Raw genomic sequence first — 26,952 nt, forward strand, 5'->3', positions numbered from 1 at the left:
ACTTTTTGGTTGCTCGTATCCCCTAGAAACCAGACCAACTTATTCGTATATTCCTACTGAAGGGATATGAATGGCTTAAAAAGGTTTTAACTGGCCCCACGGTATTTGGATTCCTCCCTACCTGATTCCACCTACTCCCCTTAATAGTCATCTCAAATTTCAAAGGGTACAACAGCAGACATAATGAGGAGAAAAGCAAAGAAATGGGACCCATAATGAATGAGAAACACAACAAATGAAGCACATTCATTTTTGTTCAAAAGAAAGATTTTAAGGATTTATTCGTATGAGCCAAGTGACACGTGTACAGGCCGATGCAATATCGGCGCGCGTTAAACAGGTGCTCACGATTAAGTGCCCGCTCCCTTAACGTGCGCCGATCCACCTCTCCCGGGCACCTGATTTAATATTTAAATTGAGTGCCGTAATAAAAAGGGGGGAAATTGTGCAACCCTAGCGCCTCCTCGGCAGTGGGCGCCCAGGAGAGGTGGCGGTCAGGTTAGGAAAATGGATGCTCGTTAATTGAGCGTCCGGGCAGGCATTAATTTTTGCGGATTAAAATGTGTGCGTCAGGCGTACTTTTTTTTTTTTTTAATAGGGGGAAATAGGTAATAGCCTCCTCAACATGAATTTACCTGCGATGAGCACTATTACCTACGCGCTCCACTGGACGCACGTTTTGGACGCGCTAACCCCCGTTTTGCATCGAGGGTCATGGACGCGCATCCAAAACACACATCAGATCATATGTTGAGCCGTGCACTGTGGCCAGCACGTGGTATTGCATCGGCCTGCTAGATTGGCAGCACTTCATTGTTTCACGACTGGATTAAACTAATAAGTCAAATGTAAACATCTGCATTGGAAGGATAAGTTTCCTCTCCAGTTAAAGCTCAGTCTTATTGCAACAAAAAGAAGCTTACCCACTATTAACATCTCATTAAAAAACAGTAGCAGGAATCTGGAGAAGCCAGCAGTGCTAAATATGCTTGTGCATTAATTTGCATGGCATCCACCTGAAATGTCTTTCCTCCAGCATCCATCCCTTTTCTTGTCATGATTGAGTTCTGTTAAGTCTGAACCTCAGCTCTGGTTTCCTAAATATTTTCTGCAGGCTGACAAACCTTACACTAGGCCAACACAAGGATTATTCAAGGTCTATACCGGAGCTTTCAAGACCATCTAGGTATGAAGGCTAGAAGACGGATCCCATGCGGTCCCAAAAGTTCCAACATTTTTAACAATTCATTTGTCACTCTAATGCGGCTCCTAGAACTAAGCCTCATTACAAACATCTGCTTTCTGACCCATCGTATCTTGGACTCCTATTTTCAAAAAGGTTTGGCCATAAGCAGGGAATGCAAGGGCACCACGGGATATGGGGGCCAGTTAACTTGGGGCCATGCTTTTTTATTACATGCAAAACTGAAAAGGGTGACTAGGGAGAGGAAGGATGTTAGCAACCAGGTTCTCAAACATTTTCTTCTTCTTTCTGCTCTATGGATTATTGGATTCTGACGAGCTCAAAGATTTTTTTTATTCAAAAAGAATTTTTAGTACGGTGTTAGTGGCAGCACTCATGAAAATTAGGTCCAGATTACTTCACATGTTGAAGCATCGCACCCAGAAATATGAAAACATAAAACATGATGGCAGATGAGGACTTTAAATCCGTCTAGTCTGCCCAAACCCATTCCTACTGCAGTGCCACAGGCAGAGTGGATCTTCCTGTTTAGACTGCTTCTTCAGGGATAAAGGATGCATAACCTTTAGAGCAAAGTAGCCCAATAACATTGCAAAAGAAAATGTTTGTGCTAAATTACCATCTTCATCAGTTCTTACAAAGAGGGGTTTACTTATCTGTGGCCCGTTTCCCACAGATGTGCTGGCACTCACAGTAAAACTATAGTCACTGCACTTCCTGAGGCCACTAAGAACCATGAAGCAGTAACTATGGTTTACGCGCTGAAGAATGCCATCAGCTCCTAGGTAGGAGATTGTGCAGAACTGAATGAGGCTATTAGGAGAGGAAGGTGGATAGTAAAACAGCTGAACTGAAGGAGAGCTTAGATTGCTGTAGGACAGGCTGTGAGGAGGGTCATCAGGAACTGCGGAAATACAAAAATATAAAAGAAAAGAATTTAGAAATTCTCTCAGCACAAAATAGTCATAGTTTAAAAAAGAAAGAATACACGACACACGCAAGAAGTTGCTTTGTTCACTCTTGCGCCCACAAACCTTGCATCTGGTTTTGCATGCTATGGCTACTTACGTAGAAAACCGTATTTGTTATGGTCCGCAGGACGGCCTATTTCTTTATTGTTCCTTTTGTATTCTTGCTTTCCAAATCTCAGGGAACAAAGGTGAGGAAAGGGAGCTGAATGTTCTACCGGGACTTATGCAATCACCCAGGCTCAAAACTTGTAAAACAATCATTCCAGGCACATTATTTTAACAACTGTGCTCAGGATTCAACTGCAACAGAGGCTCTGTGACTTCAGCCAACAGAATCATAGTTTTTAGAAAGCCTTGGAATAACGTTTCCCTCACGTTCATGAATTTATTTCAATCCTGGTAATCTGTTTATGCTTTTCCCATTAACCGTCCGGTTTAACAGGTGACGCTTTTCTCTAAACAGGGGAACATCTTCTGTTACCGGCATGAGAACAGTTAGTGAGTCTGCAAACGTTAGCATTTAGCTTACAAAGATGTGTGCAGTGTGAGCCTTCAGAACAATTTTAGCTGCCAATAGGATTTCCCTAAATTCATGTTAAATGATATGTTTCTTTAACTCACAATTTCTAAGAAAAGTTCTCCCAGCTGCAATATAGGGACATGGAGAGCACTGCAGCAGGAGTAGCACAGAGGACTTGCTAAATCTATGGGGCCGAATTCTCCCAACTAAATGGCTTCATTGGAATTCATTTTTCCAGTCCCATTATAGCAAGAGCTGTGAATTTACTATATTAGCACCACTAATTTGTCAATATTCGTGTTGCAAAAAATAAATTACTTACCCATCTCTGATAAAATGCACTATATGGCTTATCTGAACATTTAGATTTTATTGTATCTGGGTTCCACCTCCATTTAAAGCAGAAGAACTAGTTATTCAAATACCAAATTGCCTGCGGTGGATTCTGAGGCTTGCCTTTTGGACCTATGCTAAGATGCTCTCTCTTTTTTTGTCTTAAGGTACTTTGTTAAATGTTTACATTTCTGTAAAGGAAAGGTGTGCAACCATTCATTATAGCCATGTCGCTCTAACAACAACAAAAAACCAATCTCCTGTGGTCACACTGTATTCAGGATGCTTCGGATGCTTATTTGAGATTTGTATGAGAACTAACATATCAGCTGATTTGCAAAAACAGGAATAGCCAAATCGAAGGCGCTTTGACCAACCAGATCTGCTCAAGAATAAAGTAAGAATCAGTAGGAAAAAAAGGGATGTTCATTATTTAAATTTACAACTGAATTATCATGCATGTTTTTGTCAATTCCGCTATTTTAGGGAAAATGAACCGCATTTTCCTGATTTAACCAAAATATGCTCTCTAAAACCACTGCCAGTTGCAGTAAACTAACAAAACAGAGACCAGCATGGAGGAGTAGCCTAGTGGCTATGAACCACCTGCAACCACTCCATGTGACCTTGGGTAAGTTACTTTACCCTCCATTGCCTCAGGCACAAATTGAAAGTATAAGAACCTCTGGGGAACGAGAACTATCTACAGTACCTAAATGTAATCCACTTTGAAGTGCAGAAAAGCAGAATAGAAATAAAAAATGTAAAAAAAAATACTCCAAGATTCTGTGAATGCTGGCTTACCATCTTCTGGAGTTGTCACAATCAGAGCATTGCTTGTTTGATTTCCATTTCCATAACTTGTGTAGGGAGATACAACAACCTCATATTGAGAAAATTTTTTAAGGTTTCCTAATACAACTGAAGATTGATTGCTAGTACTGTTGAGAATGTATGATTTATTCCAGTAATTAATGGTGTAAAATAGTATAACTCCATTGGCATAGATTGGTGGTTTCCATGCAACAAACACTGCAGTAGAATTGAGGCTAACGTAGGTCAGATTATACGGAGGACTGGAAGGAGCTGGAAAGAGAGGAGAGTAAAGAGATATTATAACACTGTGCCATATTCAGCAGGTCTGAGGACAGGAAACAAGGATGACTGTATGCTAGGGTTGTCATTTTACTTTTAATGATATTTTTTCATTTTGTTTCTAAATCAAAATGATTTAAAAAATTCACAAAAGTTGGTATTTAAAAAACTTTTTTTGTTGAGGGCGCACTATTTTGATTTAATACACATTAATTGACTTAGGGGTAGATTTTCAAAGGGTTACGTGCGTAGGTTATGCGCGTAACCCCCGAAAACCTACCCCAAACCCACCTGCGCACGCCGAGCCCATCTTGCATAGGCTGCCGGCGTGCGCAAAGCCCCAGGACGTGCGTAAGTCCTGGGCTTTCCTGGTGGGGGGGGGGGGGTTGTCGGGGCATGTCGCGGCCGGCACATCATCGGGGGCGTTCTGGGGGCATGGCCGCGGCCTCCGGACCAGCCCCTAGACTGGACCATGGTGTGCCAGTGACCGGCCCGGCGCGCGCAAGTTACGCCTGCCTTGGGCAGGCTTAACTTGTGCAACAAAGGTAGGGGGGGTTAGATAGGGCTGGGGGGGTGGGTTAGGTAGAGGAAGGTGGGGGGGGAGTGGAGGGAACGGAGGCAGGTTGTGAGCTGACCCCAGATTTTAACAGATACATGCGGCTACGCCCACCAGGCGTACTTTTGTTCGCCTGGTGGGCGAACAAAAGTACGCGCGCATGTAATTTTATAAAATCTGCCCCTAGTGCACACTGTTTGAGTTCATGAACATTATTACAACTCAAATAGTGCTCACTTAGTACAATTAATGTGCACTAAATCAAAAAAGTGAACACTAAAAGAAACATTTTAAAAATTGAAAAAAAACCGTAACGAAACACAAAAAAAAAACAAACCCATGAGGAAAAATCAAAACATAACAATACAAACCAAATATAAGAATATAAGATATGCTATACTGGGTCAGACAAGGGTCCATCAAGCCCAGAATCCTGTTTTCAACAGTGGCCAATCCAAGTTTTACAAATGCACACCCCCTACTGTATGCTTATAAACCAGGCATCCGCTGGATCTGGAACCACTAGGTCATATTAAACATTGATGGATCTGGAGCTCAAAGTAGGTAATTCAAGCAAAGCAGTAGCACAGCTAGAAGCTCATAGGATGATGCACATGAAAGGATGACTGGGGAGTTATTGTGCCAGCTTATACAAGATGATTATAAAATGGAACTGAGGAGTGGGTCTGGCCAATAGCATTATATGATTATGCCTTAAAATCTTTCAATGCATGGTTGCTAGAGATGTGCATTCATTTAGAACGAATTAGGCAATTCCAACGAAATTGCCTAATTCGCCCTGTTTGGGAGACCCGAATCCCGAACCGGAGTTTTTCCCGAACTTCGGGAAAAAATTTGTTTTCGGTTAGCGTGGGGAGGAGGGGCACATTTATTAAAAAAAAAACCCAAACCCAACCCAACCCTACAAATTTACTTAATTACAAACTCCCCCCCCCCCCCCCCCAGACTTACTGAAAGCCCTGGTAGTCCAGCAGGGGTCCCGGGAGCGATCTTCCGCTCTCGGGCCATTGGGCCTGCCAGGAATTAAAATGGCGCCGGTGGCCGTTTGCCCTTACCATGTGACAGGGGCTACCGGTGCCATTGGTCAGCCAAAGATGGCGCCGGCCGTCCATTGCTCCTACCATGTGACAGGGGCCTACCAATGGCACTGGTAGCCCCTATCACATGGTAAGGGCAAAGGGCCACCGGCACCATTTTGTTTAGTAGCAGTTGATGGCCTGAGAGTGAGAGAACGCTCTGAAATTTCATTTTTGAGTTCTTTCAGAACCCTGGGGTGTATACCATCTGGTCCATGTGATTTGCTGCTTTTCAGTTTGTCAGTCTGACCTACTACATCTTCCAGGTACACTGTGATTTGATCAATTCATCTGAATCATCACCCTTGAAAACTTTTTCCAGAACAGGTATTTCCCCAACATCCTCATTAGTAAACACAGAAGCAAATAATTAATTTAGCCTTTCCATGATGGCCTTATCTTCCCTAAGTGTCCCTTTAACCCCTCGTTCATCTAACAGTCCAACTGACTCTCTCACAGCTTCCTGCTTCGGATATATTTTTTAAAGCTTTTTTTATGAGTTTTTGACTCTAGGGCCAGCTTCTTTTCAAATTCTCTCTTAGCCTGTCTTAACAATGTTTTACATTTAACTTGCTTATGCTCTTTCCTATTTTCTTCAGATGGATCCTTCTTACAATTTTTGAAGAAAGTTCTTTTGGCTAAAATAGCTTCTTTCGCCTCGCCTTTTAACCATGCCAGTAGTCGTTTGGCCTTCCTTCCACCTTTTTTCATTTTTAAAAATGGCGCGGGCCATCCAGTGCTCCCTTCATGTGACAAGGGCTGGCCAATGGCACGGATACCCTGTCACATGGTAAGGGCAAAGGCCATCGGCGCCATTTTTATTAGTGGCAGCCAACGGCCCGAGAGCGGGAGATCGCTCCCGGGACCCCCACTGGACCACCAGGTACCTGTAAAAAGTTTTTTTGGGGGGTCGGGAGGGTGGGGAAGCTAGGGGATTAGTTTTAAAGGGTCGGGGTGGGTTTAGGGGTTATTTTTGTGTGCCGTTTTTCCCACCCTCCCCCAAAACGATAAGAGAACCCCCACGAACAATTGCATGGGGTTTTCCTATCGTTTTGGGGGAGCCCCCAATTTCTGACGATTTTGAAAATATCGTACGATATTTTCAATCGTCCAAAGCCCAATTCACATCCCTAGTCCATGTCTTGTACACTTAACTTTTGTAGCTCATGTCCCCTATGCATGAGGCACGTAGGGGTAGGTTCCTGGGTAAACAGGATGCACAGTCAATGAGCACTGCTGTGCCCTATAAGGTGGCAAAAGGTGTATGCTCGCCAGGCCACCATCATCCAATTGGGTGTTGCTATAATAGGTGCATACCTGCTGCCCTTGCCATAGTCCCATCTACTGGATTATAACCTGCTAAGCCATTGTATACCCCGTATTGTCGGTTATCCGCTCACCACCTGGCTTGCAGGATCTTCTTCTGGTGCTCCTGATGTACCGGTGCTGACTTCTTCATGCTGCTGCAGCCAACCTTTCCCCCTTCACCTCCAATAACCTGATTCGCAGACCTTGGTGGGTCTAAGTTTTCTGCTGTGGCCAGCTGTGATGGTTGTTGTGCCTTGCCTCCTCGTTTTTTGGTGCCTCATACCGCTGACTATGTGGCCCCATCCTGCCCGTGGGCACTGGTGGTGTACGATTGCCCCTGACCGCAGGGAGTGTGACTGAGTGCTGGATGCCATGCTTGGTCTCCGCTGGAATGCAATTGCTCAGAACAAGGACCTTGCTCCACGTGGTCTCTTGTAGGTTAATCGGCTGGCTCCCTCGGCTCTTTTCCTGGAATCCTCACAGGTCTGCTGACTCTGCTCCAGTTGCAGAGGTTGCTTGCTTCAGGCTGATTCGCCGTACCCGAGCGGAGCTGTACTTGCATCTGGGTGGTAAGCTGGAGCTGACCTCGGGTTGGGAGCTGTGCTTGGGGCAGTCTTGCCTGCATCAGGCCGATTCAGCTGTGCTCTTGACCGCATAGCATCACGCTTGTGCTCTATCTTCTTCTTTTTTTGTAAGAAGAAGAAATGGGGAAAGCCACTGAAAGAGCAAGACTCCTTTGGTTGCGAGGAGAGTGCATGATAAAGAAAACCACTGCTCCCGCCGCTCCTGCCTGCTCTGACCACTTGAATGCAGTGCTGGGCAAACAGAGGGGGATGGCAATGGCGCGTGGCTCTTTAGTGTAAAACAGATTTTATTGTTTTAATAAACATACAATAGAGAATGCAATGTTCCTTAGACACTCTCTGCGAGTATAACATAACACGTGGCTCTTTAAAATGCCGGCTGACATCATCAGGAGCCGCCAAGCCTCCCCCCCCCCCCCTCCAGGTCATGTGGCTGGCCACATCATCAAGACCCTGACTATGGTGTGACGAGGAGGGGGAGAAGCCCGGTGGGAATGGGGGTTGTCCCCCCACGAGTACAGCAGGGGTGTAGGAGGCAAAGGGCACATGCGAAGCACCAAACTAGCTGCGGGCTCCAGACAGCTGGCACAGGCCCGCTTTATTTATACTTTCGTGTTCATTCACATAAAATGCTATTGTTACATTCTATGTTACTTGTAATAATGTTCAATGGTTTATTGTTATTATTCCATGTTCTATGTAAAAAAACCCAGGTCTAACTTCCCAGACCAGGGCAACCTCTTTCGTTACTTGTAAACCGGACTGATTTGTATTGCATACAGGAATTCCGGTATATAAAAATTTAAAATAAATAAATAAATAAATAAATAAATAAATAAAATAACCAACTTATAATTTTAAATAGTTCACCTAACTTCCAGGCACAGCAATATTTGGAACTCTTGTTCTCCCCAACACAGATCGGCTCTGGAAGGCCAATTCAAGAGATGTGATGGTGTCTTTTTAACTACATGTTAACTTTAAAAAGTGGAGGAATCCAAATAATTTGAAAACTCAACCAACCGGGAAAACCAATTTAATCCTTCATTAAGGAGCAGTGGATGAATAGAATCTAAATCTAATCTAAGGATCCATGATTCCTCACAAAGTACCGGATTCACTCAGGGTTTTTCCCATAGACACAAAATGGGAGAAAAGTCCCAATGAATCTGGCCCAAAACATTTAATCGAGCCACTGTGTCATCTCCTTGCCATTTAGATGGCACTTGACTGATAATCATCCAATATAAATTTGTAAAATTATGATGATGGGAAACAAAATGGAATATCAACTACAGTTTTCAATTAATCTCATTTTAATTGGATGTTTTGTACATCCAATGTAATCAGATCACAAAGGCATATTATCAGGTATATCTCACAATTAGACTTGCATGTGTATATTGTTTAATTTTATATATTTAGTTGGATTACATAAAGTGGATCCTTCCATGATTTATACACAGAAATTACATTTGTGACTTAACCTGCTACGTGGCGGAGGCTGAATACTTGGCCGTGTTTAGTGGCCTCCAATTATCCAGATAAGTACTTAGCCAGATAAGTACTTATCTGGCTAAGTGAAGGGCAAGAAATAAGTGTTTCAGAGAAAAGCAACTTATCCAGTTAACATAGCCAGATAAGTATTGATATTCAAACTTATCTGGCTATGTTAACTGGATAAGTTAGACCTGCTCAATAACATTAGCCAGATAAGACTTATCCAGCTAACTAGTAATTTAATCAGGGATATTCAGCAGCATATCCAGCTAACTTACTTAAACGTTTACTTTTGAATATCTACTTCCTTATGTTTTTATCCCTAGTGAATGCTATACATGGTGGTTGGGCAAACTTTTTGTGGAGCTTCAAAACATGCCAATTGTAATGTATACTTTGTGCTATCATAGCATAAGAACATATTGGGTCAGACCAAGGGTCCGTCAAGCCCAGCATCCTGTTTCCAACAGTGGACAATCGGGGCTACAAGTACCTGGAAAGTACCCAAACAATAAGTAGATCCCATGCTACTGATGCCAGTAGCAGCAGAGACCATTCCCTAAGTCAACATGATTAATAGTAGTTAATGAACTTCTCCTCCAAGAACTTATCCAAACCTTTTTTAAACCCAGCTACACTAACTGCACTAACCACATCCTCTGGCAACAAATTCCAGAACTTAATTGTACGTTGAGTGAAAAATAATTTTTCTCCGATTAGTTTTAAATGAGCTGCTTGCTAACTTCATGGAGTGCCCCCTAGTTCTTCCATTATCCAAAAGTATAAAAAACTGATTTACATCTACCCATTCTAGACCTCTCATGATCTTAAAGACCTCTATCATATCCCCACTCAGCCGTTTCTTCTCCAAGCTGAACAGCCCTAACCTCTTTAGCCTTTCCTCATAGGGGAGCTATTCCATCCCCTTTATCATTTTGGTTGCCCTTCTCTGTACCTTCTCCAGTGCAACTAAATATTTTTTGAGATGCGGTGACCAGAACTGTGCACAGTATTAAAGGTGCGGTCTCACCATGGAGCGATACAGAGGCATTATGACATTTTCCATTCTATTAACCATTCCCTTCCTAATATTTCCTAACATTCTATTTGCTTTTTTGACTGCTGCAGCATACTGAGCTGACAATTTCAAAGTATTATCCACTATGATGCCTAGATCTCTTTCCTGGGTGGTAGCTCTTAATATGGAACTTAACATTGTGTAACTATAGCAAGGGTTATTTTTACCCTGTATGCAACACCTTGCACTTGAAGAAATAGACAGGTTTTCCCTGGTTTAAGTAGTAACAGTGACTGAGAGTAAGCACATTGGTTGGCTGAGTATTCAAATTACTTCCTCTCTTTCAGTTAACATGTAGTTGAAAAGACACTGTCACTTCCCTTGAATTGGCCTTCCAGAACAAAGAAGTGATGGACCCCCTGAAGCAGGGGGTCGAAACACGGACCATATCAGGGAGAACAAGAGTTCCAAATATTGCTAGACCTGGAAGTTAAGTGAATTGTTGTTTATAATTATGTTGATTATTTTACGCGCATAAACAAAAACTTGTATATGAATAAAAGAGTACACGAGGAAGAACATTATATAGAGGTTTCCTCACATGGACCTTTGTTTATATTTACAAATCTCCACAGAGGAAGTAGGTGGATGATTTTTGTGTATGACGGTCCATTTATTCCAAGACATTTAGAAGGAGCCAGTAAAGAGTATAAATATTTGGTGAGAAGTTGTGTTATATGATTGTTATTATACTTTTAATGTACACTCAATATGTTTATTACTTTAATTTGTTAAATACCATTCCTTCTTTAGAGTTAATTTTTGACTTGATGGTTGTGGAACTTACATCCCTTATTTTGATTTGTTAAATAAGTATAATCAAACCATATAGAAATTGCACAAAGAACAACTTTAATCATCTATTTTATAATAGTAATGATAGAATAATGTCATATTTTAGTAATTCCACTTACCAGTTTCTGAAGTCCTCACAGATAGTAGAGGCGTTGACTGATTCCCATGCCCAAACCTAGTATAGGCTCTGACTGAAATACTATATAGGGTGTGCGGTCTTAGGTTGTTTAAAAAGAGTTTTGTCGCAGTAGTGTTTTCAGCAAATGAAGAAGTGGAATTAATATAGATGACTTCATAATGAGTGATAATTCCATTTGGTTTCTTAGGCAATGACCATTCCAAGTTAATGCCTGCTGCGGTAACGCCTACCAGCACTAAATTTTGAGGAGGAGAACCAGGCTCTGTAAGTTGGGGGAAAATTATAAAAATATGTACTTTGCTGTTATTCTGGTTTCGTCATCAATATTCGGTACTGATGCTTATTATCTTTCAAGCAAAAATGATTTCCCTCTTCTTACAATATTTGATATGCAACCAATATCTGCAAAACCACTCTAGTGCTTTCCAGCTTCCATAAACTACATCGTAGACACAGGTCATACAGTCGTGATATATTTATATAGTAATTCCATCTATCATGCATATTTATTCTATATGTGAGAAGTTGCATGAACATGGGAATATGCATACACAATGCTTTAACAAGGTATCCCGAGGGTATTGGAGCCTCTACTGCTCAACCACAATAAAAATGCCAAGAGTCCTCCGTCCCTATCAGTGAATGACCCTTGTCCTATATATAGGGACCTTCGTTTTCAGCTTTATTTATTTTGCCTGGAAATTCCAATGTTATTTATAACAAAAAAAAAAAATCAGTGGAAAAATAACTTTGGCATAACAAACAGGAGAAAAATCATTGGAAAAGACATTTCTCCACTGACTTTTTTTTATTCTAATATTGAATTCCCAGGCAAAATAAAATAAAACTGAAAATGAAGGTCCCTGCCTAAATCCATGTTTAAATTCCCATCTAAAAGACCCACCTTTCTGAAACCGCTTTGAAATCTTATGCCTATTGTCTGCTTTTAGTCTTGACTCACTTTCTTTTCTTTTATCCAAGTTTCTTGTCCTGTATGTTTATCTTATTAGATTGTAAGCTCTGTTGTATGTTTGTACAGCGCTGCGTATGTCGAGAGGCGCTATAGAAATGTTAAGTAGTAATCGAGTAGTAGTAGTAATAGTAGTAGTAATAATAGTAGTAGTAGTAATATAAAATACAACAGTCTGAACAAAGTTTCAAATAATGCTTTATCCCGCTGCTTTCTTTGAGGTTGCATTCATGATATGGGGTCGATTATAAGACCCACCTGCGAGCGGTTCCCGACACGCATATGATCACACCGATTTTATTCCAAGAAACACAAAAGGAGCACCACTAGGGGCGTGCATCCATTTTCCACGTATTGTAATCCGCAACTTATTTTTTTGCAATCTGAAAAATACTGGGGAGGCGAAAACGCATCGCGACTCCCCACGTATTCAACAGATATCCGTTGTATTCGGCGCTTCCTAAATAAACATTTAAACCCCCCCACCCTCCTGACCCCCCCAAGACTTTACACAAAACTCCCTGGTGGTCCAGCGGGGAGTCAGGGAAGCCATCCCTGCACCTCGTTTGCGGTTTCCTCACGGCGCCGATAGCCTGTGTCACAGGGGCTGCCGGTGCCATTGGTCAGCCCCTGTCACATGGTCACCAGCGCCATTTTGTGCTCCTACCACGTGACAGGTAGGTCATGTGGCAGGAGGTCGCTCCGGGACCCTCGTTGGACCCAACCGGAACTTTTGGCCAGCTTGGGGTGGCCTCCTGACCCCCACAAGACTTGCCAAAAGTCCAGCGGGGGTCCGGGAGCGACCTCCTTTCACGCCATCCGCCCGATCCCAATACTCAAAATGGCGCCGATCGCCGCCATTTTGAGACTCAAAATCGCCGTCCCGCCAATACTCAAAATGGCGCCGATCGCCTTTGCCCTCACTATGTTGGCGATCGGCCGCCATTTTGAGGTATTGGCGGGACGGCGATTTTTGAGTCTCAAAATGGCGGCGATCGGCGCCCATTTTGAGTATTGGGATTGGACGGACGGCGTGAAAGGAGGTCGCTCCCGAACCCCCGCTGGACTTTTGGCAAGTCTTGTGGGGGTCAGGATGCACACCCCTAGTGGTGCTCCTTTTGTGTTTCTTGGAATAAAATCGGTGTGATCAAATGCATGTCGGGAACCGCTCGCACGTGGGTCTTATAATCGACTAAGACTGACCTTATCCATTTAAAGGAAATGAACAACACATAAGGAGCAATTTTAACCCAGAAGACTGCACATCAAGGCACTGCTAACAAACAATATTCTTACCGTCCTCGAGAGTCCTCACAAAAACATCATTTTCATCGGACAAAGAACTTTCACCAGCCTTGGTCGAGGCTGTGACCCGTATTTTATAATCGGAGTATTTTTTCAAGCCTGAAACAGTAAACAGCACATTTTATAAAATGAAAGCAATATTCTTAATATATTACCTTCTTAATAGGGATGTGAATCGTTTTTTGACGATTTAAAACAATCGTCAGATATATATTAAATCGTCAAAAATCATTAGAGCCGCGATACAATAGCAATTCCCCCGATTTATCGTCAAAAAATCGTAAATCGGGGGAGAGGGGAGGGCGGGAAAACCGGCACACCAAAACAACCCTAAAACCCACCCCGACCCTTTAAAACAAATCCCCCACCCTCCCGAACCCCCCCCCAAAATGTTTTAAATTACCTGGGGTCCAGTGGGGGTTCCCGGCGCGATCTCCCGCGATCTCCCACTCTTGGGCCATGGCTGCGTTGATAGAAATGGCACCGGTGGCCCTTTGCCCTTACCATATGACAGGGCAAAGGTAGCGCCAGCGCCATTTTGGTTCCTGTCACCCGACGTCACGAGTGCAGGAGATCGCTCCCGGACCTTCGCTGGACCCCCAGGGACTTTTGGCCAGCTTGGGGGGGCCTCCTGACCCCCACAAGACTTGCCAAAAGTCCAGCAGGGGTCCGGGAGCGACCTCCTGCACTCGCACCGTATTGCCAATATTCAAAATGGCGCCGGCGCTACTTTTGCCCTCACTATGTCATACGGGTCGATTTACGATTTTTTACGATTTAAAAAAACAAACAAACCATGACGATCAGATTTCCCTCCCCCCCCCCAGCCAAAATTGATCGTTAAGAACTAATCGATCACACGATTCACATCCTACTTCTTAATAAAGATTCTGACACTTTCATGTCTTTTCCTCCATGATTATCCCAGAATTCCATTCTTGTTTTAGCCTCCACCATCTCTCCTTAAAGGCCATTGCCTGCAATCACCACCTTTCTATGAAGAAATATTTTCTGATGTTTGTCCCCAACCCCAGTTCTCACACTTGTAACCTCTTATTCTAGACCTTTCCTTCCACTTAAAAAGAGCATATGTCAGAAGCTGGTTAAATCTCTTGAAAATTGATCTCAGTGTTGATCACTAGGCTGGCAGCTCTCCACTCTTGACTGCAGATAAAGCCACAGCTTTATTTGGCCCTAAGTTATAGGCATTTGTTTCCACAGAACCAATAATAATTTTTATAAATTATACTTCAAGCTTTTGATGCAACGGCACATAAACTAAAATACATTTACGGGTAGATTTTAAAAGCTGCGCGTGTGTGCAAATGGACGCATGCGCTTCCCAGCGCACACACATGGACGCGCCGATTTTATAACATGCGCGCGCCGGCACGCACATGTTATAAAATCCGGAGGCCGCGTGTACATGCGCACCGGATTTTATAATGAATACAGCAGCCTCATTAGTTCTAGGAGCTGGTGGTAAGCCATGGGGCCAGGAGGGGGGAGATGGATGCAGAGGACTCGGTGTAAAACAGAAGATAGTGCAGTCTCTGGAATCCAATGTATTACAAGATCCAAGGCAGCATAGTTTATACCAGAGGTAGGATTTGTCAGACGATTGTGATCAATTTCTTTTACTGGGCAACCAGATTACTGGCTCAGGGGAAAGTAGAAGATGCAATATACTTGGACATGGTTTCCCATAGGCAGCTTATAAATAAACTAATTTCCCTTTTGGTATGGATCCTAATATGACTGACTGGATTAGAAACTGGTTGAGTGGAAGGCAAAAAAAAAGTAGTGGTAAATAGGGTTATCCCTGAGGAAAGGGGCATTACTAGTGGGGAGCCTCAGGAATCAGTCCTTTTTCAACATTTTCATAAGCGATATTATGGAAGAACTAACTAAGAAAGATTTGTATTTTGTGGATGACTTCAAAATCTGCAACAGAGTTAGACATCTATGGAAGGTGTGGTAAACATGAGATCTAGTGAAGCTTGAGGAATGGTCTAGATAGAATTTGGTAACTACGATTTAATGCTAAAAAAAAAGCAGTCATGCATTTGGGCTATAAAAACCCACAAAAGTGGTACAGTATAGGTAGTGAAATTCTTCTATGCATAAAATTGAACAAGATATGGGGTAATTGTATGTGATGATCTCAAGGTGGCCAACCAGCTGGATAAGGTGACTGCAAAAACCAGAAAGATGCTTGTGTGCACAGGGAGAGGAATGGGCAACAAAAATAGAGGTGATATTGCCCCATATGATTCCGCGGTAAGACCTCATTTGGAATACTGTGTACAGTTATGGAGATTGCACCTTCAAAAGGATATAAACAGGATGGAGTAAGTCTAGGGGGGGGTTACTAAAATGGCCAGTACTCTTTGCATAAAGCATATAGGGACAAATCTAAAGATCGAAGCATGTATACCCTAGAGGAAAGGCAGGATAGGGGAGATATGATAGAGACATTTAAATACCTCCAAGGTATCCATGCACAGGAGGTGGGCTTCTTTCTACAGAAAGGAGGCTCTGGAAGGAAAGATTATGGAATAAGGGTGAAAAAGGGGTAGACTGAGGAGTAATGTAAGTAAACATTTCTTTACAGCTGGTGTTATGGATGCATGGAACAGCCTTCCAGAACAGGTGGCGGAGACATGGACAGCATCTGAATTCAAGAAAGCGTGGGACAAGCAAAGGGCATCTGTGAGGGAGTGTTAGGGATTGTAGAGCTGAGTAGTTGGTGTGAATGAGCAGTCTAGTTAAGCTGTATGGTCTTTTTCTGCCATCATACTTCTGTGTTTCTATGGATTAAGTATGAGAAAATTGTACGCTCTCCCACCCAAGATGTTGGAGAATCCATGAGGAGAAAAACAAGAACTGACGTGGATAAGGAGCAAAATCCAACAACGGTCATGCTTCTATGGTTGGAAGTTGGGATTTATCCTTAGTAGCATGGACTTTTGTAACTGGGGCACTTGGATCTTTATCTACTATGTTAATATATTATGCTATTGAATGATATAAGAAATATTTCATTAAAACTATGCATTACCTTGAATGAGGAAGCTGTTATTGCTTGTTGTAAGCTGGAAAGCTGCACTTGTGTTCCATTCCATTGCATAAATTGTATAATGGGTGATTATTCCATTGGGTTTCACAGGACGATCCCAGTACAGTAAAACTGATGTTGAACTAATATTCTTATACCTTATATTTTCCACTGCACTTGGGACTTTGAGAAAATAAAGAAAACAACTCTTTAACAAAAGAAGAAAACAAGTCATTACAATTTTAGAAAAGGAGAAAGAACACATGGTCCTAAAATTAATTCCATGTGCTGAAATTCTACCTTGCTCGCGTGTTCTAACGATGATACCAGTTGATGGTCCCTCGCCAACACTGGTAAAAAAAGAAACGTTGACAGCATACTCAGTAAAAGGTACGAGTTTCTTTACAACATACGACAGATGTTCAGCTGAAATGTTGTTCACATGTTGGATACTTTCCATTACTATATAACAGAAACAAATCATATTTTTATTTTACATAATAAATTGAGGCTTGCACTATGGAGAAATTCAGTTTAACATTACAAAATATTTTGCCCCAGTGGCCTCTTCATACTTCTTGAAACCTGCCCCCTACTGCATCGACAGCATCACAAGCCTCCATTCTTGGAGACCTAGGTGGTTTGCCTTATTTTAATCCAGCTCCCTATTCTCCTCTTGACCAAGCAGCATTATAGTGTCAATCAACCTCTGACTAATTGACATGGACTGCCGTTCCCCTTCAGAACCCAGTAAAGTGCACTCTGTGGAGCCAGGGCTGGGACCCCCTCCTGAGGACTGGAAGGCTGAACAGGATCCAGAAATCCAATCCAAGTCTCCTGCTTCCTGGCCACGGTTACTCCCATTTAAACTTGCATATATAGTTCTTATAGTTGCGTTTGTGGGATTATTTTGTCTATAAAAGCTCTCTATAGGTATTCTAATAATAAATATTATTGCCCTAACCATCGCACTGCTTCAGGATTGTTTTTCCTATGACCCCCTCCAGCAGTCATTGGTCCAGCCTTATAAGGGGATGGAAGGGATGGCATTTACAATTGCGAGCTAGTATTTTCTCCACTCTCTTAATAGAATATCTCTGCCGATGCTAGTTTTTACTATTCTGAATGCAAGCGGAGTAATTTCTCCGAATGCACTAAGGGTGGGTTTTTTTTTTCTGCTTGCTACTGTAACTGAAGATGATGCCGACAGTATAAAAAAAAAAAAGATTCATCAACCTAAATCAGCAGAACAACATGTGGGTGGTCAGAAAACCTCAAATGAGAGGGGAAAAATGAGGAGCAGATAACAAGCAGGCTGAGCCCATATATCAGTGACCAAGCCTGGCTGAAAGCTCACACACCTTACTGATGAAGTTGCTCCTGTGGTAAAGTAAGGAAATGAAGCGAATGGATCAGAGAGAGGTCACAACACAAGCTGTTTGTCCAGCTGATAAAATGCTAGCGGAGTGCATTGGGAGTCTCTTGCCTACTCGAGATACGGTAGGGCCCGGAAAGGACAAAAGTCACAGAGCTGACGGAGACTTCCCTGAGAAATCTGCCACAGCTCTACAGAAAAATGATGCCGCCACTATACCAACACTGCAGAGAACACCGTCCCACACAGAAATAAGCTATTGCTCGGTGCTCGTTAGAGAATAAAGTGTCATACAAACAACCCAGAAACAGGAGTCAGTGCAGCAAATTTCCCTTACCTTCCCTCACATTAATGGTAGATTTTTATAAATATGATTTAAAAAAAAAAAAAAACACATCAAGGGCGTATGGGCTTTTGGTACTATATTTATGGGGGCAGAGGGGAAGAAGAGAATTACTAATTCTCATTTAAAATATATCAAACTACTTTAAGTCTGCATAGCAATTGGCGTTTTGCTAGTAGGATTGTCCATACGAATTCTTAATTCAGAACCTGCAAATTACACTGACATCAAAAAGCACGTCTGTACTAATGACATCAGCGTGTCACGGGGGGTCACCTCCACCTGTTTGTCGCCACCCACACAGGCATTGCCATGGATTGACCTGGGCGTCTCCAAGTGACATTTCAAAAGCCATCAGTCAAAATCCTCAAGGAGAGAGGGGTCTGTGGAGGGCTAGCAGATAAGCAAATCCCTGGCCATCACACCTGCTTCGGCAACTGTAACAACCAATTGTAGCTGGCAGGTGGCTGCAGGCTGCTGCTTCCACTAGGAGAAAAGCCATTCGGATAACAAGGAGCAGCATCACTGCTTGTGTGGTATTCCCATTTGCTACAGAAGGTTGCTGGGCACTAAATAAGCTAAATTTAAGCAATTCGCTCTTTTTAAAATGCTACTAGTCTCAATGCTAAATACTGTGGCGACCACAGAATTCATAAAATAAGGAGAAGGATAAACGTATCTTCAATTTACCAAACCCTGGATAGGATCTTGCAGTTTCATTCCTGGCAAGCGAGTCAGCAGTCAGGGGCCGGGAGAATGCAACGGAAGACTGTGCCTGCATCGTGGAAGGCATTTCTGCGGATCCCTCATACAATCCAGGAACTGTTTCTGCCATGAGTCCAGGGAGCAGAGATTTGGTGGTTTCATTCAACATGTTTGCAGCAGCCAATGTAGAATCAATGGGGTACTAAAATAATCCAAAATAAATAAATACGGCATTTACAGATCATAAGCCAGTGATAACTCATAATACATGCCATCAAATTATTAGCTCTAAGTTCAAAACTATTAATTGAAATGGCTTAATGTCTATAGTAAACTCACGTATGAGGTCTGCATATAGAGAACCCTCCGGCAGCTAACAGATGTTTGAACTCTGTAACAAACGCTGTAACAAAACAAGAATGCTGTTGTTCTTCTCATATTGGACCTTCATAAAAAGAATGGGCTTAGTAGAGATGTGAATCGTGTCCTCGATCGTCTTAACGATCGATTTCGGCTGGGAGGGGGAGGGAATCATATTGTTGCCGTTTGGGTGTGTAAACTATCGTGAAAAATCGTTAAAATCGTGAGCTGGCACACTAAACCCCCCTAAAACCCACCCTGACCCTTTAAATTAAATCCCCCACCCTCCCGAACCCCCCAAATGCTTTAAATTACCTGGGGATCCGGCGGTGGTCCAGAACGGCGGCGGTCCGGAACGGCCCCCTCAATAGAATCATGTTGTCTTCAGCCGGCGCCATTTTTCAAAATGGCCGCTGCAAAATGGCGGCGGCCATAGACAAAAACGATTCGACGGAGGAGTCGTTCCGGACCCCCGCTGGACTTTTGGCAAGTCTTGTGGGGGTCAGGAGGCCCCCCCAAGCTGGCCAAAAGTTTCCTGGGAGTCCAGCGGGGTTCCGGGAGCGATTTCTCGCCGCAAATCGTTTTCGTATGGAAAATGGCGCCGGCAGGAGATCGAGTGCAGGAGGTCGTTCAGCGGCGGTCCAGAACCCCCGCTGAACGACCTCCTGCAGTCGATCTCCTGCCGGCGCCATTTTCCGTAGAAAACGATTCGCGGCGAGAAATCGCTCCCGGAACCCCACTGGACTCCCAGGAAACTTTTGGCCAGCTTGGGGGGGCCTCCTGACCCCCACAAGACTTGCCAAAAGTCCAGCGGGGGTCCGGAACGACCTCCTCCGTCGAATCATTTTTGTCTATGGCCGCCGCCATTTTGCGGCGGCCATTTTGAAAAATGGCGCCGGCTGAAGACAACACGATTCTATTGAGGGGGCCGTTCCGGACCGCCGCCGTTCTGGACCACCGCCGGATCCCCAGGTAATTTAAGGCATTGGGGGGGGGGGTTCGGGAGGGTGGGGGATTTAATTTAAAGGGTCGAGGGTGGGTTTTTGGGGGTTTTAGTGTGCCGGTTTTCCTGCCCTCCCCCTTCCCCCGATTTACGATTTTTTAACGATAAATCGGTGGAATTGGTTGTATCGTGGCCCTAACGATTTTTTGACGATTTAAAATATATCGGACGATATTTTAAATCGTCAAAAAACGATTCACATCCCTAGGGCTTAGTGCTCAGGCAGCTTTCAGTTGAATGCACTTTCTTTCCCTTGCCTTTCTATAATCATCAGTCCTGAAAATATCTACACATTTTTTTAAATCATTTTTCAAAATGCAATTTAAAATGCCCTCGTTAATCCTTTCTCCACCATAGTCTGAACGAATTTCCATGCAAAGATTTCGTATTTAAAAACTTGAAAAAAAGTGATCTCACTTAGCTTGAGCTCAGCACGGACATGGGGGTCCCGATATGGTCTGTGTTTCGGCAGGACTTCCTGTGTCAGGGGACAAGCCTCTCCCCATTCTTTATATAAAGACCCAATTAAGAAGAACAACAGCGTTCTTGATTTGTTATGGCAGTTGGATGGTTGAAATATATGAGAGATAACAGTGAGTCAGGACTGGTGACAGTGTGTAGGGAAAATTGTAAGGACTGGGTTTTTTATGAGCCGCCACAAGAAAGATATTTGTATTTTTTTTATATACATAAAATCAAATTAGAAACTAAAATAACAGAGCCATGTCTAGAAAGTAATAGTGCAGGCAGGTCCTAAGGCTCAGCTGTAACACAGTGCGCTGTGGTTATCAGCAGTGACTCATCTCTGAGTCTCCCTTCTTTCGAGACTGCTGAGGCTCTGGATGGCGAGGGAGGACAATGACTGCCTCAGGGGGAGACCTCTGCTGAGGCTTGATCAGCACGGGGGTGGGGGGCAGTATGGGAGGAGATGCCCACTCCAGACCTTGGTCAACAATGGAAACTAAATTATCCGGGAAGGCATCCTGGGAGAGAAACTGCAATTGGAGAATAAAGCATCCAAATGAGAAGGTACAATGGGAGAATAAAGCATCCGGGAGAGAATGCAATGGGAGAATAAAGCATCCGGGAGAGAATGCAATGGAGATAAAGCATCCGGGAGAGCAGTGCAATGGGAGAATAAAGCATCCAAATGAGAAGGTACAATGGGAGAATAAAGCATCCAAATGAGAAGGTACAATGGGAGAATAAAGCATCCGGGAGAGAATGCAATGGGAGAATAAAGCATCCGGGAGAGACAGTGCAATGGGAATAAAGCATCCAAATGAGAAGGTACAATGGGAGAATAAAGCATCCAAATGAGAAGGTACAATGGGAGAATAAAGCATCCAAATGAGAAGGTACAATGGGAGAATAAAGCATCCGGGAGAGACAGTGCAATGGGAGAATAAAGCATCCGGGAGAGAATGCAATGGGAGAATAAAGCATCCGGGAGAGAATGCAATGGGAGAATAAAGCAATTCTCTACATTTAGGTTCATACTGGCATATTATTATTAGAGGATTGCTGGCCTGTTTAAACAAAAAATTCTACTACTCTCATCCACATTTGGCCATTTCCAATTGGTGAATTTTCTCCGGTGACATGACAATCTAACACATGCAGGCCATGTTACATGAAGGTGACTGGCTCCCAACGTTTTCAGGTAAAAGGCGGTCCTGTGGTCCACACTTTCCTTAAGGACCACAATGTGTATGTATTGGAAGTGTCAAACTCTCCATGGGCTGCCAATGAAAAGACATGAGCTAAATCTGAATAATGAAAACGGGCACCTCTCTGGTTTTACTATAGAATTGGGGACATTGTAACATGGGGAGGTTCCCAGGGTGCAGTAGGAGTGACGGAGGGGGCCATCCCCCTAAAGGGTGGGTCAGAGGAGGGGCACTACAAAGGGTGATGCCACGAGTCACTGGAGGAGACTGAGAAGATCTGGGATTAAAGAGATGTCTTGCAGTAACCCAAGGAGCATGGCCAAGGGGGTGGCTCTCCTGTATGAGGAATCTGACCCAGAAGTCGGGGAGAGAACTGCCTTTTACCAACCAGCCATTAGTGAGTAACTGAAGACTGAGATCAGGGGATTCGGCAACTTTTCCTGATCGGGGTGGGAAGATTTAGGATGTTATTGTGTGGAACAGTAATTAAGGAGCACAAGGAACTGTAACTGCCTATGAGAGTTTGATACCCTGGGACTGTACATTTGCTTTTTATTAACATTATTATTATTTATTAAATTTGAAAACCGCTTATAGAGAGAACAACTAAATGGGTAAAATATTATCTGCTGACTTTGACTCTTCTCAGTAGAATCTACTTTTCTATTTATAAAACAAAACAGTGCAGATGTGGACTGACTTTATTTTACAGAACTCTAAAAGTAATCCACATTGTGGACCTGCAGGTTCAATCCTGCCCCGAGCTAAAAGAATCTGAGTTTCCCCAACCCTGCACCGAGTGACTCCAGTTCTCAGCAGCGGGGGGGGGGGGGGGGGGGAGGGGGATTGCATTAATAAATAAATAAATACGGGATGCCTGCTACAGTTCTAACTGTGGGATAGGCCTGTTTAAATAACCAGGAAGACCTGGTTATTTAAACAGGCCTATCCCAACGCCTCTCAACCCTAGCATTTGACTTCTCCTCAACACTCATTATTTCCCTCTCCCTAGTACAGTGTCCCCCCGCCCCCCTATACACCCTCCCTCCCCCACCCCCCCCATCCATATTATGGCTTCCTGATATTCAGTCACCACCTCTCCTTCCCATCGCCACCCCCTGCCCCCTTGTACAGTTCCTACCCCACCCCGCCTCCCCTATGCGCTTCATCCCCCACCCCCGCGCTACACCCCACTTTGTCGTCTCTTGTATATAATTTGTCGTCTCTTGTATAATTAATTTATGTCGTCTCTTGTATATAATTAATTTATGTCCAACCTGGTTAACCACATGTAATCTCATTTAATAACTGTGGCGCCCGTTGGCTCTACAGTAAAGTTGTCACCTTTTAACTTCCTATCCTTCCTCCATCTATCATTGTAATTTCCTTTCTCAGTTATCTGTAAACCGACATGATGGTTTTTTTTTTTTTTACGAATGCCGGTATATAAAAGTTATAAATAAATAAATAAATAAATCATGACAGGAAAAAGACAAGGGTATTGTGAAAGCCCAGAAAAAGCAAGAAAGAAAATACATGGAACGCTGAAGCACCTCTGGTTGTCCTGTGAGGACCGTATTCTCTACACTCGCTCCCGTCTCCATGACAAACACTTTCACTCTGTATTGGGTGATGACACCATTTGGTTGTCGGGGCTTCATCCAGGTGATGGTCATAAAATTGGCTTCTATTTCCGACACGTTTAAGTTGTGAACAGCACTCGGAACTTGAAAAGGGAAAATTAAAGAAAAATAGTTTTAATGACAAGATATTAGACAGTTATCTAATACTTAGAGGGTCATTTTCAAAGGCATTTCCACAGGTAAAACAGTGCTTCACCTACAGCAGTGGCTGAAGCATGGACATAAAAGAGCAGAGGTGTTTCTGGGGGCAGAGTTTGGACTTTTCCTCGCATGCTTTTGGATTTTCAAAGTATGCACTTAAATTTCCTAGATGTCCTGTACCCAAATTAGCGGCTGTATTCGTGTGGGGTAGCATTAGTGGGATCATTTTTCAAGAGAATATATGCATGTAGGATTGCTTTGCAAATTGCCTCTCTTATGCTGGCTGTTACAAAATCACCCCCTTAATGCGCTCTGTAATCACAGCCCCAACAGATTCATTTGTGCTTGTTTGGAAAGAAAAGATGACCATAATGATATATGGAACTATTTCAATGTCAACAGTCCCAGGGAGGAAGATATATTTCCATTAGTGTAATCACACTGAATAAATCTGAAATTAGAAAGCCATATGAAAAGGAGATATTATACAATAACTGTACAAAGGATTGAAAACTTGAAGGGTGGCACTACAGCTTGCAAGTTTCAAACTTGGGCCCAATTCATCACTTTTGTGACTGTTACCACTGTGCCCAAACTATGCATAATGGGGCGGATTTTCAGAGCCCTGCTCGCATAAATCCGCCCAAAACCGGGCGGATTTACGCGAGCAGGGCCCTGCACGCCGGGAAGCCTATTTTACATAGGCCTACCGGCGCGCGCAGAGCCCCGGGACTCGCGTAAGTCCCGGGGTTTTCGGTCGGGGGGCGTGTCGGGGGCGTGTCGGGGGGCGGGCCCGAACCGCGCGGCGTTTTCGGGGCGTCAGGAGCGTTCTGGGGGCGGGTCCGGGGGCGTGGCTACGGCCCGGGGCGGCCCGGGGGCGTGGCCGCGCCCTCCGGACCCGCCCCCAGGTCGCGGCCCGGCGCGCAGGAGGCCCGCTGACACGCGGGGATTTACGCCTCCTCCAGGAGGCGTAAATCCCCCGACAAAGGTAAGGGGGGGGTTTAGGTAGGGGAAGGGGGGGGAAGGTGAGGGGAGGGCAAAGGAAAGTTCCCTCCGAGGCCGCTCCGATTTCGGAGCGGCCTTGGAGGAACGGGGGTAGGCTGCGCGGCTCGGCGCGCGCCGGCTATACAAAATCCATAGCCTTGCGCGCGCCGATCCAGGTTTTTAGCAGATACGCGCGGCTCCGCGCATATCTACTAAAATCCAGCGTACTTTTGTTTGCGCCTGGAGCGCAAACAAAAGTAGGCTATTCGCGCTCCTTTTAAAATCCGCCCCTAAGTGAATTAGGCTTACAAAAGAGTTTGAGGAGGTCAAATAAGATATCTAAGGTTCTTGTTTGGGTCATGCGTAACTGTGCCAAGAGGATTTCATAGTTAATGAAATAATACCTTTCCTATGAATAAAAAAAATGAAAGAAACACATGCTAAGATTCAGGTCATGGAGGCAAGGTACAGTATGGTGTTTTAATGCTACAATAATTTGTATAATTAGTGTCCATTTTTCTTGATTAAAGGTCTGTGATGTACAGCCCGTAACAAGACGGCACCCATGGAGCAGGAAGCATACATTCAAGGACAAGGAGGGGACACTATTTTAGTCTTTCTGCTGTTAGAGAAATTGGAAGAACAAGAACCTAGACCAGTGATTCCTAAACCTGTCCTGAGGACCCCTAGCCAGTCGGATTTTCAGGGTAGCAGCAATCAATATGCTTGAGGTAGACTGCATGCAAATTTATCTCAAGCATATTCATTCTGGATAATCTGACTACCTAGGGGTCCCCCCAGGACAGGTTTGGGAACCACTGACTTAGACACAATGGGGTCAAGCCAGGACTAAATTAGCCTGTCCCTGGTGACAGGGAGCTGTCTGGTTACCTTACACTCCTGCAGGGCATCCCTGACCTGTTCTGGTAACCTCCCAAGAGCAAGCCAGGTTTTCAGGATATCCACAAGGAATATGCATGAAATAAATGTGCATATAATGGGTCTCCAATGTATCCAAATGTCTCTCATGCAATATTCCTTGTGGATATCCTGAAAATCCAACTGGCTATGGGATTTCCAGGACAGGTATGGGAAGTCCTGCTTTACTGTATGGCAGATGAGAAAAATAATGGTAATATTACTAAAGCTATTAATGCAGTCATCTCCATGAACTGTGTACAAGTAACATGCAGACCTAATTCCACAAAAGTTCCATAGAAGCAAGACTGGTGCTAGTGTTTTTGCTTCTACATGCATAAAAACATAAGAACATAAATATGCCATACTGGGTCAGACCAAGGGTCCATCAAGCCCAGTATCCTGTTTCCAACAGTGGCCAATCCAAGTCACGAGCACCTAGAAAGTACCCAAATATTAAACATATCTCAAGCTACAATTGCTCATTAATTAATAACAGTTTATGGATTTTTCATCTAGGAACTTATCCAGACTTAAAAAAAAAACCATTTACACTAACTGCCATAACACATCCTCTGGCAATGAAATCCAGAGTTTAACTATGCGCTGAGTGAAAAGTAATTTTCTTTGATTTGTTTCAAATGAGCTACTTGCTAAATTCATGGAGTGCCCCCTAGACCTTCTATTATCTGAGAGAGTAAATAACCGATTTATATTAACCTGTTCAAGTCCTTTCATGATGGGGAGACCCGTACTGGAGAAGGTTTTCATGGGTAATGATCCAAATCACAGTGAACCTAGAAGATGTGGTAGGCCTGATTGACAAACTGAAGAGTAGTAAACCACCTGGACCAGATGGTATCACCCCAGGGTTCTGAAGGAACTCAAAAATGAAATTTCAGACCATTTAGTAAAAATTTGTAACCTATCATTAAAATCATCCATTGCACCTGAAGACTGGAGGATAGCTAATGTAATCCCAATATTTAAAAAGGGCTCCAGGGGTGATCCAGGAAACTACAGACCGGTTAGCCTGACTTCAGTGCCAGGAAAAATAGTGGAAAGTGTTCTAAACATCAAAATCACAGAACATATAGAAAGACATGGTTTAATGGAACAAAGTCAGCATGGCTTTACCCAAGGCAAGTCTTGCCTCACAAATCTGCTTCACTTTTTTGAAGGAGTTTAATAAACATGTGGATAAAGGTGGGGAACCGGTAGATGTAGTGTACTTGGATTTTCAGAAGGCGTTTGACAAAGTTCCTCATAAGAGACTTATGGAAAAGTAAAAAGTCAT

At 43.6% G+C, this 26,952-nt stretch overlaps 1 protein-coding gene across 1 annotated transcript in view; it reads right to left on the reverse strand.

Moving 5' to 3' along the window:
- The window catches only part of PTPRQ (protein tyrosine phosphatase receptor type Q), a 414,802-nt gene that overhangs the window by 186,962 nt on the left and 200,888 nt on the right, over positions 1-26,952 (reverse strand). Inside the window, exons 30-31 of the mRNA XM_029597117.1 lie at positions 13,447-13,554; positions 11,161-11,442 (exon numbers count right to left, since the gene is read on the reverse strand). Of these exons, the coding sequence (XP_029452977.1) occupies positions 11,161-11,442; positions 13,447-13,554 (390 nt within the window). The remainder of the gene's footprint in view (positions 1-11,160; positions 11,443-13,446; positions 13,555-26,952) is intronic.

This window comes from Rhinatrema bivittatum, chromosome 4 (assembly GCF_901001135.1).
Source record: "Rhinatrema bivittatum chromosome 4, aRhiBiv1.1, whole genome shotgun sequence".
Classification (NCBI taxonomy): domain Eukaryota; kingdom Metazoa; phylum Chordata; class Amphibia; order Gymnophiona; family Rhinatrematidae; genus Rhinatrema; species Rhinatrema bivittatum.